The sequence below is a fragment of the Oncorhynchus clarkii genome, unplaced genomic scaffold (genome assembly GCF_045791955.1).
Source record: "Oncorhynchus clarkii lewisi isolate Uvic-CL-2024 unplaced genomic scaffold, UVic_Ocla_1.0 unplaced_contig_1720_pilon_pilon, whole genome shotgun sequence".
Classification (NCBI taxonomy): domain Eukaryota; kingdom Metazoa; phylum Chordata; class Actinopteri; order Salmoniformes; family Salmonidae; genus Oncorhynchus; species Oncorhynchus clarkii.
The window spans coordinates 88,801-108,872 of NW_027260939.1; the positions used below are offsets into that span (position 1 = coordinate 88,801).

General features: G+C 48.8%; 2 protein-coding genes across 2 annotated transcripts; both read left to right on the plus strand.

The window, feature by feature from the left end:
* Positions 1 to 238: 238 nt before the first annotated feature.
* Positions 239 to 12,404, plus strand: LOC139402452 (neutral cholesterol ester hydrolase 1-like). The gene is made up of 6 exons (XM_071146408.1): positions 239 to 818; positions 1,544 to 1,781; positions 10,245 to 10,314; positions 10,551 to 10,722; positions 10,788 to 10,927; positions 11,029 to 12,404. Exons 1-6 carry the CDS (start codon positions 678 to 680, stop codon positions 11,513 to 11,515), a joined length of 1,248 nt encoding a protein of 415 aa, XP_071002509.1. The 5' UTR covers positions 239 to 677; the 3' UTR covers positions 11,516 to 12,404.
* Positions 12,405 to 12,904: 500 nt separating this feature from the next.
* Positions 12,905 to 16,608, plus strand: LOC139402455 (propionyl-CoA carboxylase beta chain, mitochondrial-like). Its single transcript, XM_071146411.1, has 13 exons — positions 12,905 to 13,159; positions 13,264 to 13,383; positions 13,506 to 13,574; positions 13,676 to 13,732; positions 13,826 to 13,939; positions 14,044 to 14,154; positions 14,270 to 14,499; positions 14,598 to 14,679; positions 14,751 to 14,874; positions 14,954 to 15,061; positions 15,233 to 15,432; positions 15,912 to 16,011; positions 16,089 to 16,608. Exons 1-13 carry the CDS (start codon positions 12,914 to 12,916, stop codon positions 16,208 to 16,210), a joined length of 1,683 nt encoding a protein of 560 aa, XP_071002512.1. The 5' UTR covers positions 12,905 to 12,913; the 3' UTR covers positions 16,211 to 16,608.
* The last annotated feature ends 3,464 nt before the right edge of the window (positions 16,609 to 20,072 follow it).

The window sequence follows — 20,072 nt, forward strand, 5'->3', positions numbered from 1 at the left end:
TTTCCCTGAACTAATTACAGTTGGTTTTATTTATGAAAGTCCTTAGGGGTGGAAGCTATTTACCTTTTAATCAAGTCTTTTTTTCCCACTAATAATAATATGAAATCATAGAAAATAGCCCAAGGTCAAAAATAGAAAAGGAATTGCCTTACATTTTATTGTTGAAGTCCCTGAACCAATCAAAGCTGGTTGAATTCATGCAAGTGATTTGGGGTGGAGGCTACTGAAGTTTAGCCATAGATTGGACTGGCCAGGTCTCTGAACCAGTTGTTTTTATTAATGGGGTGGAAGTATTTATCTGTAAAGTGAATGAAAATGAATTGATAAAGTAAAAAAAAAAGCTCAGCAAATTGCCGTGGAATTGAGAGCGATGTCATGTGATTTAGAAACTATTGCCACGTTTCATTACCATCCAAAAATAGGCGTTGCAGTTTTAAGACGTTACCTCTGAGCGGAGGGGAGTAACGTTTTAGCTAAGAAAATACGACACCGAATATGCAAAAACAAGGGGTGTAACTTTTTCGATATCATAAACTGGTTCAGAATATGTCATTTATATCATTCTTACACGTTCGGTTGAAGCGGTATTAACGAGAGAAGTCGGAATCTTTAATATAAAGCTAACCCAGTCTCATGTTAGGGAGATAGCTAACGTTAGTAATACTGGTGTTTTAAAGATGAAGTTGTCTTCTGTTGTAGTAACATTGATATTAACGGTGGGTGTTTCTTATTACATCTATACACCGTTACCTGCTGCCATCGAGGAGCCTTTGAAACTGATGCTGCTGGACGCCTTATTCCGTGCTATGCTGCAAGTGGTAAGAAACAAGAAGAATGGCTATAAGCGAAATCATACTTTACATTGCATTAGCTTGACAGTTCTTTAAATGAACGAGTAGTAGGCAATGCTTTCTCTATCACTCGACGTATGTATCGCATTCAGGTGCAGCAGGTTTAGGCCTATTGGTTTAAGACACTGAGTTGGAGGCTATACTAGCTAAATCGTTTTTATAATGCAGCTAACATGTGGCGCGTTGTAAAGCTAGCTAGTTAGTCTGAACAAGTAGAACATGTGAACTGATTTGGTGATAGACATAAAACAATGCTTTACTGTGCTTTCTCCAGCCCTTGTGTGAAATCATATGTGGATAATTGATTTGAATTAGCTAAATACAGCACAAGCTCTTTTACAGTCCGTGTGTGTGTGTGTGTGTGTGTGTGTGGCCCTTCACCTAGATTTCACACAGTCATGGGGTAAGTAGATTGCTAAAAGTGTCCTCTGGGAGCCCTATCCTGGCCAAGGATCTGTGCTGTCTTGCCAACTCCTATGGTGGTCATTGCCAAGGGTGTGACATTGACCATAGGAGTTGGTAGGACAGAACAAACACTAACTCTCAAGTCAAAGCCCTAGCCCCTAGAACAGGGTTAGCATACTAAACTACCAGGGATACTCCAGCTCTCTGACCTCATTCAAATGCCTCTCTCTCTTGCCCTCTCCATCTCCCCCCTATCTCTCTGTCCTTCTCTCCCCCTTCTCCCCCAGGGTGACCTGTGCCAGTGTCTGGGTCTCAGTCACCACATCCCATGGATTCGGGGGACCATATCGGGGCTGGAGACCCTGGGGGAGATGGCGGGAGGGCAGAGAGGTGGGGTGAGGGTGAGTGACGTGGACTTTGACAGAGTCCCGGTGCGTGTGTACGAGCCCCCGGCGGGAGGAGAGGGGGGTCTGAGGAGGGCTGTGATGTTCTACCATGGAGGAGGATGGGCCCTGGGGGCCACCAGTAAGTGTGTGTGTTTACCAGCATAAACACATCTAGTTCATGATGTAACCCTAATGTAGCAACCTTTGATTTCTCACTGTCTTCCTCTTTCTCTCCTCTACTCCCCAATCTCTCTCCTCCTCTACTCCCCCATCTCTCTCTCTTTCTCTCCTCTACTCCCCCATCTCTCTCTCTCCTCTACTCCCCCATCTCTCTCTCTCCTCCCCCATCTCTCTTGCTTTCTCTCCTCTACTCCCCCATCTCTCTCGCTTTCTCTCCTCTACTCCCCCATCTCTCTCTCTCCTCTACTCCCCCATCTCTCTCTCTCCTCTACTCCCCCATCTCTCTCTCTCCTCTACTCCCCCATCTCTCTTGCTTTCTCTCCTCTACTCCCCCATCTCTCTCGCTTTCTCTCCTCTACTCCCCCATCTCTCTCGCTTTCTCTCCTCTACTCCCCCATCTCTCGCTTTCTCTCCTCTACTCCCCCATCTCTCTCTTTCTCTCCTCTACTCCCCCATCTCTCTCTTTCTCTCCTCTACTCCCCCATCTCTCTCTTTCTCTCCTCTACTCCCCCATCTCTCTCTCGCTTTCTCTCCTCTACTCCCCCATCTCTCTCTTTCTCTCCTCTACTCCCCCATCTCTCTCTCTTTCTCTCCTCTACTCCCCCATCTCTCTCTCTTTCTCTCCTCTACTCCCCCATCTCTCTCTCTTTCTCTCCTCTACTCCCCCATCTCTCTCTCTTTCTCTCCTCTACTCCCCCATCTCTCTCTCTCTCTCTTTCTCTCCTCTACTCCCCCATCTCTCTCTCTCTCTCTCCTCTACTCCCCCATCTCTCTCTCTTTCTCTCCTCTACTCCCCCATCTCTCTCTTTCTCTCCTCTACTCCCCCATCTCTCTCTTTCTCTCCTCTACTCCCCAATCTCTCTCTTTCTCTCCTCTACTCCCCCATCTCTCTCTCTCTCTCTTTCTCTCCTCTACTCCCCCATCTCTCTCTTTCTCTCCTCTACTCCCCCATCTCTCTCTTTCTCTCCTCTACTCCCCCATCTCTCTCGCTTTCTCTCCTCTACTCCCCCATCTCTCTCGCTTTCTCTCCTCTACTCCCCAATCTCTCTCGCTTTATCTCGTCCTGTACTGCCCCATCTCTCTCTCTCTCTCTCTCCTCTACTCTCCCATCTCTCTTTCTCTCCTCTACTCCCCCATCTCTCTCTTTCTCTCCTCTACTCCCCCATCTCTCTCTTTCTCTCCTCTACTCCCCCATCTCTCTCTTTCTCTCCTCTACTCCCCCATCTCTTTCTCTCCTCTACACCCCCATCTCTTTCTCTCCTCTACACCCCCATCTATCTCTCTCCTCTACTCCCCCATCTCTCTCTCTCTACTCCCCCATCTCTCTCTCCTCTACTCCCCCATCTCTCTCTCTTTCTCTCCTCTACTCCCCCATCTCTCTCTTTTTCTCCTCTACTCCCCCATCTCTCTCTTTCTCTCCTCTACTCCCCCATCTCTCTCTTTCTCTCCTCTACTCCCCCATCTCTCTTTCTCTCCTCTACTCCCCCATCTCTCTCTTTCTCTCCTCTACTCCTCCATCTCTCTCTTTCTCCCCTCTACTCCCCATCTCTCTCTCTTTCTCTCCTCTACTCCCCCATCTCTCTCTCTTTCTCTCCTCTACTCCCCCATCTCTCTCTCTTTCTCTCCTCTACTCCCCAATCTCTCTCTCTTTCTCTCCTCTACTCCCCCATCTCTCTCTCTCTACTCCCCCATCTCTCTCTCCTCTACTCCCCCATCTCTCTCTCTTTCTCTCCTCTACTCCCCCATCTCTCTCTTTTTCTCCTCTACTCCCCCATCTCTCTCTTTCTCTCCTCTACTCCCCCATCTCTCTCTTTCTCTCCTCTACTCCCCCATCTCTCTTTCTCTCCTCTACTCCCCCATCTCTCTCTTTCTCTCCTCTACTCCTCCATCTCTCTCTTTCTCCCCTCTACTCCCCATCTCTCTCTCTTTCTCCCCTCTACTCCCCCATCTCTCTCTCTTTCTCTCCTCTACTCCCCCATCTCTCTCTCTTTCTCTCCTCTACTCCCCAATCTCTCTCTCTTTCTCTCCTCTACTCCCCCATCTCTCTCGCTTTCTCTCCTCCTGTACTGCCCCATCTCTCTCGCTTTCTCTCCTCTACTCCCCCATCTCTCTCTCTCTCTCCTTTACTCCCACATCTCTCTCTCTTTCTCTCCTCTACTCCCCCATCTATTTCTCTCCTCTACTCCCCCATCTCTCTCTCTCCTCTACTCCCCCATCTCTCTCTCTCCTCTACTCCCCCATCTCTCTCTCTCCTCTACTCCCCCATCTCTCTCCTCTACTCCCCCATATCTCTCTCCTCTACTCCCCCATCTCTCTCTCTTTCTCTCCTCTACTCCCCCATCTCTCTCTCTCTCCTCTACTCCCCCATCTCTCTCTCCTCTACTCCCCCATCTCTCGCTTTCTCTCCTCTACTCCCCCATCTCTCTCTTTCTCTCCTCTACTCCCCCATCTCTCTCTCTCTCTTCTACTCCCCGATCTCTCTCTCTCCTCTACTCCCCCATCTCTCTCTCTCCTCTACTCCCCCATCTCTCTCTCTCCTCTACTCCCCCATCTCTCTCACTCCTCTACTCCCCCATCTCTCTCTCTTTCTCTCCTCTACTCCCCCATCTCTCTCTCTTTCTCTCCTCTACTCCCCAATCTCTCTCTCTTTCTCTCCTCTACTCCCCCATCTCTCTCGCTTTCTCTCCTCCTGTACTGCCCCATCTCTCTCGCTTTCTCTCCTCTACTCCCCCATCTCTCTCTCTCTCTCCTTTACTCCCACATCTCTCTCTCTTTCTCTCCTCTACTCCCCCATCTATTTCTCTCCTCTACTCCCCCATCTCTCTCTCTCCTCTACTCCCCCATCTCTCTCTCTCCTCTACTCCCCCATCTCTCTCTCTCCTCTACTCCCCCATCTCTCTCCTCTACTCCCCCATATCTCTCTCCTCTACTCCCCCATCTCTCTCTCTTTCTCTCCTCTACTCCCCCATCTCTCTCTCTCTCCTCTACTCCCCCATCTCTCTCTCCTCTACTCCCCCATCTCTCGCTTTCTCTCCTCTACTCCCCCATCTCTCTCTTTCTCTCCTCTACTCCCCCATCTCTCTCTCTCTCTTCTACTCCCCGATCTCTCTCTCTCCTCTACTCCCCCATCTCTCTCTCTCCTCTACTCCCCCATCTCTCTCTCTCCTCTACTCCCCCATCTCTCTCACTCCTCTACTCCACCATCTCTCTCTCTCTCTCTCCTCTACTCCCCCATCTCTCTCTCCTCTACTCCCCCATCTCTCTCTTTCTCTCCTCTACTCCCCCATCTCTCTCTTTCTCTCCTCTACTCCCCCATCTCTCTCTCCTCTACTCCCCCATCTCTCTCTCCTCTACTCCCCCATCTCTCTCTTTTTCTCCTCTACTCCCCCATCTCTCGCTTTCTCTCCTCTACTCCCCCATCTCTCTCTTTCTCTCCTTCTCTACCCACCCTAATTATTTCTCTCCTTCTCTACCCATCCTAACTCTTTCTCTCCTTCTCTACTCCCCCATCTATTTCTCTCCTCTACTCCCCCATCTCTCTCTCTCCTCTACTCCCCCATCTCTCTCTCTCCTCTACTCCCCCATCTCTCTCTCTCCTCTACTCCCCCATCTCTCTCTCTCCTCTACTCCCCCATCTCTCTCTCTCCTCTACTCCCCCATCTCTCTCTCTCTCTCTCTCCTCTACTCCCCCATCTCTCTCTTTCTCTCCTCTACTCCCCCATCTCTCTCTCTCTCCTCTACTCCCCCATCTCTCTCTCCTCTACTCCCCCATCTCTCTCTTTTTCTCCTCTACTCCCCCATCTCTCGCTTTCTCTCCTCTACTCCCCCATCTCTCTCTTTCTCTCCTTCTCTACCCACCCTAATTATCTCTCCTTCTCTACCCATCCTAACTCTTTCTCTCCTTCTCTACTCCCCCCACCTCTCTCCTTCTCTACTCCCCCTACCTCTCTCCTTCTCTACGCCCCCCACCTCTCTCTTTCTCTCCTTCTCTACCCATCCTAACTCTTTCTCTCCTTCTCTACCCACCCTAATTCTCTCTCCTTCTCTCCCCACCCTAATTCTCTCTCCTTCTCTACCCATCCTAACTCTTTCTCTCCTTCTCTACTCCCCCCACCTCTCTCCTTCTCTACGCCCCCCACCTCTCTCCTTCTCTACTCCCCCCACCTCTCTCCTTCTCTACGCCCCCCACCTCTCTCCTTCTCTACGCCCCCCACCTCTCTCCTTCTCTACTCCCCCCACCTCTCTCCTTCTCTACTCCCCCTACCTCTCTCCTTCTCTACTCCCCCTACCTCTCTCTTTCTCTCCTTCTCTACCCATCCTAACTCTCTCTCCTTCTCTACCCATCCTAACTCTTTCTCTCCTTCTCTACTCCCCCCACCTCTCTCCTTCTCTACTCCCCCTACCTCTCTCCTTCTCTACTCCCCCATCTATCTCTTTCTCTCCTCTACTCCCCCATCTCTCTCTCTCTCCTCTACTCCCCCATCTCTCTCTCCTCTACTCCACCATCTCTCTCTTTTTCTCCTCTACTCCCCCATCTCTCGCTTTCTCTCCTCTACTCCCCCATCTCTCTCTTTCTCTCCTTCTCTACTCCCCCTACCTCTCTCCTTCTCTACTCCCCCTACCTCTCTCTTTCTCTCCTTCTCTACCCATCCTAACTCTCTCTCCTTCTCTACCCATCCTAACTCTTTCTCTCCTTCTCTACTCCCCCCACCTCTCTCCTTCTCTACTCCCCCTACCTCTCTCCTTCTCTACTCCCCCATCTATCTCTTTCTCTCCTCTACTCCCCCATCTCTCTCTCTCTCCTCTACTCCCCCATCTCTCTCTCCTCTACTCCACCATCTCTCTCTTTTTCTCCTCTACTCCCCCATCTCTCGCTTTCTCTCCTCTACTCCCCCATCTCTCTCTTTCTCTCCTTCTCTACCCACCCTAATTCTCTCTCCTTCTCTACTCCCCCCACCTCTCTCTTTCTCTCCTTCTCTACCCACCCTAATTCTCTCTCCTTCTCTACCCATCCTAACTCTTTCTCTCCTTCTCTACTCCCCCCACCTCTCTCCTTCTCTACTCCCCCTACCTCTCTCCTTCTCTACTCCCCCCACCTCTCTCTTTCTCTCCTCTACTCCCCCATCTCTCTCTCTCTCTTCTACTCCCCCATCTCTTTCTCTCCTCTACTCCCCCATCTCTCTCTCTCCTCTACTCCCCCATCTCTCTCTCTCCTCTACTCCCCCATCTCTCTCTCTCCTCCACTCCCCCATCTCTCTCTCTCCTCTACTCCCCCATCTCTCTCACTCCTCTACTCCACCATCTCTCTCTCTCCTCTACTCCCCCATCTCTCTCTCTCTCTTCTACTCCCCCATCTCTTTCTCTCCTCTACTCCCCCATCTCTCTCTCTCCTCTACTCCCCCATCTCTCTCTCTCCTCTACTCCCCCATCTCTCTCTCTCCTCTACTCCCCCATCTCTCTCTCTCCTCTACTCCCCCATCTCTCTCACTCCTCTACTCCACCATCTCTCTCTCTCTCTCTCCTCTACTCCCCCATCTCTCTCTCTCACTCCTCTACTCCCCCATCTCTCTCTCTCTCTCCTCTACTCCCCTATCTCTCTCTCTCTCCTCTACTCCCCCATCTCTCTCTCCTCTACTCCCCCATCTCTCTCTTTTTCTCCTCTACTCCCCCATCTCTCGCTTTCTCTCCTCTACTCCCCCATCTCTCTCTTTCTCTCCTTCTCTACCCACCCTAATTCTCTCTCCTTCTCTACCCACCCTAATTATTTATCTCCTTCTCTACCCATCCTAACTCTTTCTCTCCTTCTCTACTCCCCCATCTCTCTCTTTCTCTCCTCTACTCCCCCATCTCTCTCTCTCTCCTCTACTCCCCCATCTCTCTCTCTCCTCTACTCCCCCATCTCTCTCTCTCTCTCCTCTACTCCCCCATCTCTCTCTCTCTCTCCTCTACTCCCCCATCTCTCTCTTTCTCTCCTCTACTCCCCCATCTCTCTCTCTCTCCTCTACTTCCCCATCTCTCTCTCCTCTACTCCCCCATCTCTCTCTTTTTCTCCTCTACTCCCCCATCTCTCGCTTTCTCTCCTCTACTCCCCCATCTCTCTCTTTCTCTCCTTCTCTACCCACCCTAATTCTCTCTCCTTCTCTACCCATCCTAACTCTTTCTCTCCTTCTCTACTCCCCCCACCTCTCTCCTTCTCTACTCCCCCTACCTCTCTCCTTCTCTACGCCCCCCACCTCTCTCTTTCTCTCCTTCTCTACCCATCCTAACTCTTTCTCTCCTTCTCTACCCACCCTAATTCTCTCTCCTTCTCTACCCACCCTAATTCTCTCTCCTTCTCTACCCATCCTAACTCTCTCTCCTTCTCTACTCCCCCCACCTCTCTCCTTCTCTACGCCCCCCACCTCTCTCCTTCTCTACTCCCCCCACCTCTCTCCTTCTCTACGCCCCCCACCTCTCTCCTTCTCTACTCCCCCCACCTCTCTCCTTCTCTACTCCCCCTACCTCTCTCCTTCTCTACTCCCCCTACCTCTCTCTTTCTCTCCTTCTCTACCCATCCTAACTCTCTCTCCTTCTCTACCCATCCTAACTCTTTCTCTCCTTCTCTACTCCCCCCACCTCTCTCCTTCTCTACTCCCCCTACCTCTCTCCTTCTCTACTCCCCCATCTATCTCTTTCTCTCCTCTACTCCCCCATCTCTCTCTCTCTCCTCTACTCCCCCATCTCTCTCTTTTTCTCCTCTACTCCCCCATCTCTCGCTTTCTCTCCTCTACTCCCCCATCTCTCTCTTTCTCTCCTTCTCTACCCACCCTAATTCTCTCTCCTTCTCTACTCCCCCCACCTCTCTCTTTCTCTCCTTCTCTACCCACCCTAACTCTCTCTCCTTCTCTACTCCCCCACCTCTCTCCTTCTCTACTCCCCCTACCTCTCTCCTTCTCTACTCCCCCTACCTCTCTCCTTCTCTACTCCCCCCACCTCTCTCTTTCTCTCCTTCTCTACCCATCCTAACTCTTTCTCTCCTTCTCTACCCATCCTAACTCTTTCTCTCCTTCTCTACCCATCCTAACTCTCTCTCCTTCTCTACCCATCCTAACTCTTTCTCTCCTTCTCTACCCACCCTAATTCTCTCTCCTTCTCTACCCACCCTAATTCTCTCTCCTTCTCTACCCATCCTAACTCTCTCTCCTTCTCTACCCATCCTAACTCTTTCTCTCCTTCTCTACTCCCCTTACCTCTCTCCTTCTCTACTCCCCCCACCTCTCTCTTTCTCTCCTTCTCTACCCATCCTAACTCTTTCTCTCCTTCTCTACTCCCCCCACCTCTCTCTTTCTCTCCTTCTCTACCCATCCTAACTCTTTCTCTCCTTCTCTACCCATCCTAACTCTTTCTCTCCTTCTCTACCCATCCTAACTCTTTCTCTCCTTCTCTACCCATCCTAACTCTTTCTCTCCTTCTCTACCCATCCTAACTCTTTCTCTCCTTCTCTACCCATCCTAACTCTTTCTCTCCTTCTCTACCCATCCTAACTCTTTCTCTCCTTCTCTACCCATCCTAACTCTTTCTCTCCTTCTCTACCCATCCTAACTCTTTCTCTCCTTCTCTACCCATCCTAACTCTTTCTCTCCTTCTCTACCCATCCTAACTCTTTCTCTCCTTCTCTACCCATCCTAACTCTTTCTCTCCTTCTCTACTCCCCCTAACTCTTTCTCTCCTTCTCTACTCCCCCTACCTCTCTCCTTCTCTACTCCCCCCACCTCTCTCTTTCTCTCCTTCTCTACCCATCCTAACTCTTTCTCTCCTTCTCTACCCATCCTAACTCTTTCTCTCCTTCTCTACCCATCCTAACTCTTTCTCTCCTTCTCTACCCATCCTAACTCTTTCTCTCCTTCTCTACCCATCCTAACTCTTTCTCTCCTTCTCTACCCATCCTAACTCTTTCTCTCCTTCTCTACCCATCCTAACTCTCTCCTTCTCTACTCCCCCCACCTCTCTCTTTCTCTCCTTCTCTACCCATCCTAACTCTTTCTCTCCTTCTCTACCCATCCTAACTCTTTCTCTCCTTCTCTACCCATCCTAACTCTTTCTCTCCTTCTCTACCCATCCTAACTCTTTCTCTCCTTCTCTACCCATCCTAACTCTTTCTCTCCTTCTCTACCCATCCTAACTCTTTCTCTCCTTCTCTACTCCCCCCACCTCTCTCCTTCTCTACTCCCCCTACCTCTCTCCTCTCTCCTTCTCTACCCATCCTAACTCTCTCTCCTTCTCTACCCATCCTAACTCTTTCTCTCTTTCTCTACTCCCCCCACCTCTCTCCTTCTCTACGCCCCCCACCTCTCTCTTTCTCTCCTTCTCTACCCACCCTAACTCTTTCTCTCCTTCTCGACTCACCCCACCTCTCTCTTCCCCCTCCCTGTCTTCCTCTCAGAGGTGGGGAGCTATGATGTCTTGTGTAGGCAGATGTCTGATGAGCTGAATGCAGTGGTTGTGTCTGTAGAGTAAGTGTGTCTCCTCTTTTCACACTGTATTAGCTTCAGTTACACACACACACACACACACACACACACACACACACAATATGAAAGTCTTGGGTTCTTATAATGCCATAGTAACAAGTTAAGGTTTGGACAAAATTGTTATAAATTGTTATATTACTGTGTGTGTGTGTGTGTGTGTGTGTGTGTGTGTGTGTGTGTGTGTGTGTGTGTGTGTGTGTGTGTGTGTGTGTGTGTAGGTATCGTCTGGCTCCAGAAGTGCATTTCCCTGTGCAGTATGAGGACTGTCTGGCTGCTGCCAAGCACTTCCTGGAGCCGGGCATTCTGGGAAAGTTGTCTGTGGATCCACAGCGTGTGGCCGTGTCAGGCGACAGCGCTGGAGGAAACCTCGCTGCGGCTGTCGCACAGCAGGTACACACAAACACACACACACACGTCTACACAGACACACTAACACACTCTCCCTGTCTTCACAGATCTCGATAGATGACAGTGTGAGTGTGAAGTTCAGTGTTCAGGCGTTAATCTACCCAGTCCTCCAGGGTCTAGACCTCAACACTCCATCCCACCAACAGAACCACAACATACCCATCCTACACCGCTTTATAATGGCCAGGTACACACACACACGTTCACACACACTGGTGCACATCTGCACACACACACACAGTCACACACACACCTGTGTTAGTAACCCTCCTCTCTCTTTCTCCGTAGGTTCTGGCTGCTCTACCTGGGGGTTGATACCTCTCTCCATCCCCTCCTCTTGTCCCCCTCCTTCCTCCATCATCCCTCCATCCCTCCCTCCCTCCGCTCCCATCTCAACTGGACCAACCTTCTGCCAGCCAAACACATTAAGCATTACAAGCCTGTTGGCATGGAGATGGGGTCACAGGAGGTCATGGGGCAGGAGGGCAATCTTCTCCCGGTGTTGTTGGATGTCCGAGCGGCGCCGCTGCTGGCGGAACAGGGGGTTCTGGGTAGAGCGCCGCGAGCTTACATTCTAACGTGTGAGTACGATGTGCTCAGAGATGACGGGTTGATGTACACCAGGAGGCTACAGGACGCGGGCGTCACGGTTTCCAGCCATCACTATGACGATGGTTTCCACGGCGCCTTGAGTTTTGCACACTGGCCATTTTTCTTTGATGTGGGGAAAAGAATGATCAGAGGATACATGGACTGGCTGCAGGAAAACCTCTAGTGTGTGTGTGTGTGTGTGTGTGTGCAACTGCAAACCCAAAGCCATCTTACAGTCAGAATTTCAGACCAATGTTCAGGTTAGACAAGCAGATGTTTTAAGGCTTTTAAACTGGGTTCAACCTGATTGTTGACCTGGGTTAGAATGTCTCTCTTACTGGGTTAAACTGGATCAAACTGGGTTGGACAGGTGTTTTAAACTGTGTTAGATTGTAAGAATATAACAGAGACACCGTTCCCTGATTTGTAGCTGTTTGCACTTTGGGGTGTGTGTGTGTGTGTGTGTGTGTGTGTGTCACAATATGTTTGGTTCCGTTAAACACACACACACGCCATCCTATCCCAGCTCTGCTCACCTGACCTGAACAATACATATGCTGTGTTTTAAACATGCAGTCTGTTATCTGTCTGTCAAACTAATACACTAAAATAAACGTCCATCTAAGCCAATCAATGCGCAGTGTTAGAATGTAGTAATCTGGGTAATCTGATAACAGTCCTAGTTCTAGACTAGATTGGGTTAAATTATGTTATGTGCACAACTGGTTTATACATCAATGCAATCTATAAAGAATTGTGCCTCTATGGAAAAACCATGAAGACTCAAAAGGTAGGGTCATACAACACGATCCCCTGGTGCTGTGAAAAGCAATAACACAACTTGAAAAATAAGTATGTTCTTTAGACAAGTTATGGAGTGAGGACTTCATCTACAACCAGACTGTATTTACACACTTCATCTGACCACGCTGTGAGAGCTTGATCGTTTTCCACTGAACAGAATGATCTCAGTTGTCCCCAGTAACTGCTGCTGGGTGTCAGTACTTTATGTACAATTATGATTGTAATGGTTGCTAGATGTTTAACCCTCTAATAAATATGAATCAGTTTGAGTGCTTCTCTTGTTTTATACTGTAGGCTTACAGTGTTACACACACATACACACACACACACACAGCCAGTACAATATACACACTTGTTTCGAAAACGATTTCAACATATGTATAATGCATGATACATTTAGCATGTTGCTTATTCTACCAACCAATTCTACCAATCCAATGTTAGCACTACAACAGTGCTTAGGAAAGGAGTTGTGGCTAGGAGGGAAGGGGCAAAGGGCGTCGGTCAGACCGACCAATCACAGAGGAGATGCCAAACCAACTTTCTGGGGAGTGTAGTTTGTATTTCCATGACATTCAGACCAAACATCAATCTACAACCCCTCAAGGTTGACCTATCATATACGGTTCTAAATATGTTGACACGTCAAGTCAACCTCCCCTCCTGATCTACCTCGTTGTTGACTGGCCATTCAAAAAAAAGAACGTCTGGTGATTGGCTCAATCGCGCGTCACTTTCTTACAGTGCCCACCAACCCTGGTACGTCAGTCAGACAGCAATGGCGGCCTTCGCTGTAGCACGGAGAGGCTGTGGTCTGCTTTCCGGACTAAAAGCTTCTTTTAAAACATTCGGACAGGTAAAACATGGCGTGGCTTCGGCAGCGGTTGCACAGTCCGAGCTGCAGCAACAGTCGCGGCGGTGGTATTCCGTTAGTCATCTCTCCGTCCAGGAGAGGATAGACAGAAAGAGGAATGCTGCGCTGATCGGAGGAGGTCAGAAGAGAATTGACGCGCAACACAAAAGGGTAAATAATCTGAACATGCGCAAGTGTCTGTCAGTTTGGTGTATTTGTGTATCTGTTTGCCTGTCTGTCGGTCCGTTTAGTCTGTGTAATGATCTTCTCCACAGGGGAAGCTGACAGCCAGAGAGAGAGTTGAGCTCCTGTTGGATAAAGACTCGTTTGTAGAGTGTGACATGTTTGTGGAACATCGCTGCTCTGACTTCGGCATGGAAGAGGACCACAACAAGGTAACACTTCACCATAGAGGTTCCTACATTTTATCCAGCCTATGGACAAAATGGAATAAACTGATTAATAAAAAAAAAAAAGGATTATCATCAACATGGTTTCAGCTTCCCTCTCCCTCTAGTTCGCAGGGGACAGTGTGGTGACTGGACAGGGGAGGATCAACGGAAGGCTGGTGTACGTCTTCAGTCAGGTACACACACACACACACACACACACACACACACACACACACACACACATCAAAGTAGTTACCATTTATTTTCAAAATAAATGTCTCTTGCTCTGTCTTAGGACTTCACAGTATTTGGAGGCAGTCTGTCTGGGGCTCACGCACAGAAGATCTGTAAGGTAGGAGGACGGGCTCACTCTCCAAATCCTGGTGGTTCACACCACTCCTGCTTCTCATTCATTACTTCTAGTCACATCCCTTTTTGTCTGTAGATCATGGACCAGGCCATGATGGTGGGTGCTCCAGTCATTGGTCTAAACGACTCTGGCGGAGCCAGGATCCAGGAGGGGGTGGAGTCACTGGCTGGATACGCTGACATCTTCCTGGTAAGGGGGCGGGGCTTGATTAGACTGGTTACTGGGATGAGGATGACAGCAAAGAAATGACATCGCTTCGAAAATGTACTCTCCCGGTCTCTTTGTCTTTGTAGAGGAATGTGATGGCTTCAGGTGTGGTTCCTCAGATCTCTCTGATCATGGGTCCCTGTGCTGGAGGAGCTGTCTACTCTCCTGCACTGACCGACTTCACCTTTATGGTCAAGGTAAGACACACACACGGTATAGGAGAACCACAGGACCCTTCCTGCATAGATGCACTGTACAATTAATACAACTAACATGGGTTATATCCAGATCTTTGATTGTGTGTGTGTGTAGGACACCTCATACCTGTTCATCACAGGTCCTGACGTAGTGAAGTCTGTCACCAATGAAGACGTCACTCAGGAGGAACTGGGAGGAGCTAAAACACACACCGCCGTGTCAGGCGTCGCTCACCGTGCGTTTGAGAACGACATCGATGCTCTGCTCAACCTCCGAAACTTCTTCAACTTCCTTCCCCTTAGCAACCAGGACCCCGCCCCTGTTACCGAGTGCCACGACCCCAGGTACCCAACCACAGAACTCGTCTGACAGACTAGCCAATCACAGAACTGAACATGTAATTCATGGGAAGGGCCTTTGATCTCATCCCTCTCCTCTCCAGTGATAGACTGGTTCCTGGTCTGGACACCATTGTTCCCTTTGAGACCACTAAAGCCTACGACATGCTGGACATCATCCAGGGGGTAGGACACACGGACACACACACACACACACACAGAGCCTGTTGTCTATTGATCTGTGGTTTTAACTTTAGATTGTGGACGAGAGGGAGTTCTTTGAGATCATGCCTAACTACGCTAAAAACATCGTAGTGGGATTCGCTCGCATGAACGGACGAACTGTTGGAATTGTAGGGAATCAACCTAAAGTAGCGTCTGGTGAGTAGAAGAGTCGGATGGATGGATTAGTGATGATGATGATGATGATGGTGGTGATGCTTCTCCTGTGTGTGTGCAGGTTGCTTGGACATTAACTCATCAGTGAAGGGAGCTCGCTTCGTTCGTTTCTGTGACGCTTTCAACTTCCCCATCCTCACCTTCGTGGATGTGCCCGGCTTCCTGCCAGGTAGTGCACAAGTCTGACTTTCCTCATGAACAAGTAAATGTCTCACTTGACAGCTTTCGCATAAATTGTGAAACCGTCGTACTGCGATCAACTGTCATGTTGTTTTGATTCAAAACAAGTTTAAGATTTTTTCAAACCAGAGGATTCCACCTTCCTCGCCGTTTCTCTCAGGTACGTCTCAGGAGTACGGCGGTATCATCCGACACGGGGCCAAGCTACTGTTTGCCTTTGCTGAGGCCACCGTCCCCAAGATCACCATCATCACTAGGAAGGCCTACGGAGGAGCGTATGACGTCATGAGTTCCAAGCACCTGAGAGGAGATGTGAACTACGCCTGGCCGTCTGCAGAGGTGGCCGTGATGGGAGCCAAGGTAACACAACACACACCTTCTACACAACACACACCTTCTACACAAGACCAAGGTAACACAACACACACAAGACCAATGTAACACAACACACACAAGACCAATGTAACACAACACACACAAGACCAAGGTAACACAACACACACAAGACCAAGGTAACACAACACACACAAGACCAAGGTAACACAACACACACAAGACCAAGGTAACACAACACACACAAGACCAAGGTAACACAACACACACAAGACCAAGGTAACACAACACACACAAGACCAAGGTAACACAACACACACAAGACCAAGGTAACACAACACACACAAGACCAAGGTAACACAACACACACCTTCTACACAAGACCGAGGTAACGCACGCATACTTCTAGCCATGGCAACATTCACAATGTCAAAATGAAACAAAAAGAAAGTCAGTGCTCACTTGAAAACATTCCCAACATGTCTGCCTCTCTAACCTGTTCCCAGGGTGCTGTACAGATCATCTTCAGAGGGAAATCCAACCAGGCAGAGCAGGAGGCTGAATACGTAGAGAAGTTCGCCAACCCTTTCCCTGCCGCTGTCAGAGGTACTACACACACACACACACCATCCATTCCAACAAACCTTACAACCACTCCCCTGTCGTAACCGTGTGTGTTTTAGGGTTCGTGGATGACATCATCGTGCCGTCAACCACCCGGAAGAGGATCTGTAGGGATCTGGAGGTTCTGGCCTCCAAGAAACAGACCAACCCCTGGAAAAAACACGCCAACATCCCACTCTAACAGACACCTTCAACCACCCGACCTGTCTGTCTCCAAGCCCATCACCTGTCTCTCACTTCACCTATAGCTTAGATCAGGGCTCTTCAGCCCTGCTCCTGGAGAGCTAGGTTAACTCCAACCCTGCCCTGTAGGTTTTCGCTCAAACCCCAATCTAGCCACCTGATTCTAGTAATTAGCTGGTTGATAAACAATAGGGTTAGTTACAACTGGGGTTGGATCAAAAACCTCCAGGAGGGTAGCTCTCCAGGAACAGGGTTGGAGAGACCTGGCTTAGATCAATTTATGTCTCTAACCCTGTGGGACTTGTTTGGAAGAATCAGCTGTTTTCTATCTGGTTAAATTAACACACCTGCCGTGAGTCCATAGACTAGTTTGTCAAATAAAAATGTCTCTTTGTCCGCGTGTGAGACAATGTTATATCCCAATGGCAGTTTGAACATGTGTGTGATAATCAGCCTCACTCATCCTAGTCACCAATGCTGGAAGAAGTACCCACTTGTCATAATTGACTAAAAGTAAAGATGCCTTAATAGAAAATGACTCAAGTTAAAGTGAAATTCAAGTGTTTTTTTTTAAATGTAATTGCTAAAATATCAAAAGTATAACTTGCAAATTAGATGGTACCATTTTGTTTTTTCATATCCAGGGGCACACCAACTCATTCTTTGTTTGTAAACGTCAGTGTTTAGTGAGTCTTCCAGATCAGAGGCAGTAAGGATGACCAAGGATGTTCTCTTAATAAATTTGACAATTTTCCTGTCTTGCTAAGCATCGGAAATGTAATGAGTACTTTGGGTGTCAGGGAAAATGTACATTATTTTCTTTAGGAATGTACAGATACTGCTGTTGCTCAGTCTCCATAATTTGGAAAGTGTTTAGAATTTGTCCACATTGTTAAGTTACTGTCTTGGAGCTCTACGGATAAGTCCTTTGACATACTGTGGGACTTTCTTTATTTTATTCCACCTTTATTTAACCAGGTAGGCTAGTTGAGAACACCTTTATTTAACCAGGTAGGCTAGTTGAGAACACCTTTATTTAACCAGGTAGGCTAGTTGAGAACACCTTTATGTAACCAGGTAGGCTAGTTGAGAACAAGTTCTCATTTGCAACTGCGACCTGGCCAAGATAAAGCAAAGCAGTGTGAACAGACAACACAGAGTTACACATGGAATAAACAATTAACAAGTCAATAATACAGTAGAAAAAAGGAGAGTCTATATACATTGTGTGCATGAGGAGGTAGGCAAATAATTACAATTTTGCAGATTAACACTGGAGTGATAAATGATCAGATGGTCATGTACAGGTAGAGATATTGGTGTGCAAAAGAGCAGAAAATTAAATAAATAAAAACAGTATGGGGATGAGGTAGGTAAAAATGGGTGGGCTATTTACTGATAGACTATGTGCAGCGATCAGTTAGCTGCTCAGATAGCAGATGTTTGAAGTTGGTGAGGGAGATAAGTCTCCAACTTCAGCGATTTTTGCAATTCGTTCCAGTCACAGGCAGCAGAGAACTGGAACGAAAGGCGGCCAAATGAGGTGTTGGCTTTAGGGATGATCAGTGAGATACACCTGCTGGAGCGCGTGTTACGGGTGGGTGTTGCCATCGTGACCAGTGAACTGAGATAAGGCGGAGCTTTACCTAGCATGGACTTGTAGATGACCTGGAGCCAGTGGGTCTGGCGACGAATATGTAGCGGAGGGCCAGCCGACTAGAGCATACAGGTCGCAGTGGTGGGTGGTATAAGGTGCTTTAGTGACAAAATGGATGGCACTGTGATAAACTGCATCCAGTTTGCTGAGTAGAGTGTTGGAAGCAATTTTGTAGATGACATCGCCAAAGTCGAGGATCGGTAGGATAGTCAGTTTTACTAGGGTAAGTTTGGCGGCGTGAGTGAAGGAGGCTTTGTTGCGGAATAGAAAGCCGACTCTAGATTTGATTTTCGATTGGAGATGTTTGATATGAGTCTGGAAGGAGAGTTTACAGTCTAGCCAGACACCTAGGTACTTATAGATGTCCACATATTCAAGGTCGGAACCATCCAGGGTGGTGATGCTAGTCAGGCGTGCGGGTGCAGGCAGCGAACGGTTGAAAAGCATGCATTTGGTTTTACTAGCGTTTAAGAGCAGTTGGAGGCCACGGAAGGAGTGTTGTATGGCATTGAAGCTCGTTTGGAGGTTAGATAGCACAGTGTCCAAGGACGGGCCGGAAGTATATAGAATGGTGTCGTCTGCGTAGAGGTGGATCAGGGAATCGCCCGCAGCAAGAGCAACATCATTGATATATACAGAGAAAAGAGTCGGCCCAAGAATTGAACCCTGTGGCACCCCCATAGAGACTGCCAGAGGACCGGACAGCATGCCCTCCGATTTGACACACTGAACTCTGTCTGCAAAGTAGTTGGTGAACCAGGCAAGGCAGTCATCAGAAAAACCGAGGCTACTGAGTCTGCCGATAAGAATATGGTGATTGACAGAGTCGAAAGCCTTGGCAAGGTCGATGAAGACGGCTGCACAGTACTGTCTTTTATCGATGGCGGTTATGATATCGTTTAGTACCTTGAGCGTGGCTGAGGTGCACCCGTGACCAGCTCGGAAACCAGATTGCACAGCGGAGAAGGTACGGTGGGATTCGAGATGGTCAGTGACCTGTTTGTTGACTTGGCTTTCGAAGACCTTAGATAGGCAGGGCAGGATGGATATAGGTCTGTAACAGTTTGGGTCCAGGGTGTCTCCCCCTTTGAAGAGGGGGATGACTGCGGCAGCTTTCCAATTCTTGGGGATCTCAGACAATATGAAAGAGAGGTTGAACAGGCTGGTAATAGGGGTTGCGACAATGGCGGCGGATAGTTTCAGAAATAGAGGGTCCAGATTGTCAAGCCCAGCTGATTTGTACGGGTCCAGGTTTTGCAGCTCTTTCAGAACATCTGCTATCTGGATTTGGGTAAAGGAGAACCTGGAGAGGCTTGGGCGAGTAGCTGCGGGGGGGGGGGGGGGGGGGCGGAGCTGTTGGCCGAGGTTGGAGTAGCCAGGTGGAAGGCATGGCCAGCCGTTGAGAAATGCTTGTTGAAGTTTTCGATAATCATGGATTTATCGGTGGTGACCGTGTTACCTAGCCTCAGTGCAGTGGGCAGCTGGGAGGAGGTGCTCTTATTCTCCATGGACTTCACAGTGTCCCAGAACTTTTTGGAGTTGGAGCTACAAGATGCAAATTTCTGCCTGAAGAAGCTGGCCTTTGCTTTCCTGACTGACTGCGTGTATTGGTTCCTGACTTCCCTGAACAGTTGCATATTGCGGGGACTATTCGATGCTATTGCAGTCCGCCACAGGATGTTTTTGTGCTGGTCGAGGGCAGTCAGGTCTGGAGTGAACCAAGGGCTATATCTGTTCTTTGTTCTGCATTTTTTGAACGGAGCATGCTTATCTAAAATGGTGAGGAAGTTACTTTTAAAGAATGACCAGGCATCCTCAACTGACGGGATGAGGTCAATGTCCTTCCAGGATACCCGGGCCAGGTCGATTAGAAAGGCCTGCTCACAGAAGTGTTTTAGGGAGCGTTTGACAGTGATGAGGGGTGGTCGTTTGACTGCGGCTCCGTAGCGGATACAGGCAATGAGGCAGTGATCGCTGAGATCCTGGTTGAAGACAGCGGAGGTGTATTTGGAGGGCCAGTTGGTCAGGATGACATCTATGAGGGTGCCCTTGTTTACAGATTTAGAGTTGTACCTGGTGGGTTCCTTGATGATTTGTGTGAGATTGAGGGCATCTAGCTTAGATTGTAGGACTGCCGGGGTGTTAAGCATATCCCAGTTTAGGTCACCTAACAGAACAAACTCTGAAGCTAGATGGGGGGCGA

Bases quoted from the DNA above. Each gene is read 5' to 3' on its own strand.
- LOC139402452 (XM_071146408.1), top strand. From the start codon at position 678: ATGAAGTTGTCTTCTGTTGTAGTAACATTGATATTAACGGTGGGTGTT. The intron at 819-1,543 runs GTAAGAAACAAG...CTTCTCCCCCAG, and splicing joins TCCGTGCTATGCTGCAAGTG to GGTGACCTGTGCCAGTGTCT. The intron at 10,928-11,028 runs GTACACACACAC...CTTTCTCCGTAG, and splicing joins CACCGCTTTATAATGGCCAG to GTTCTGGCTGCTCTACCTGG.
- LOC139402455 (XM_071146411.1), top strand. From the start codon at position 12,914: ATGGCGGCCTTCGCTGTAGCACGGAGAGGCTGTGGTCTGCTTTCCGGA. The intron at 13,160-13,263 runs GTAAATAATCTG...TCTTCTCCACAG, and splicing joins TTGACGCGCAACACAAAAGG to GGGAAGCTGACAGCCAGAGA. The intron at 13,575-13,675 runs GTACACACACAC...GCTCTGTCTTAG, and splicing joins TGGTGTACGTCTTCAGTCAG to GACTTCACAGTATTTGGAGG.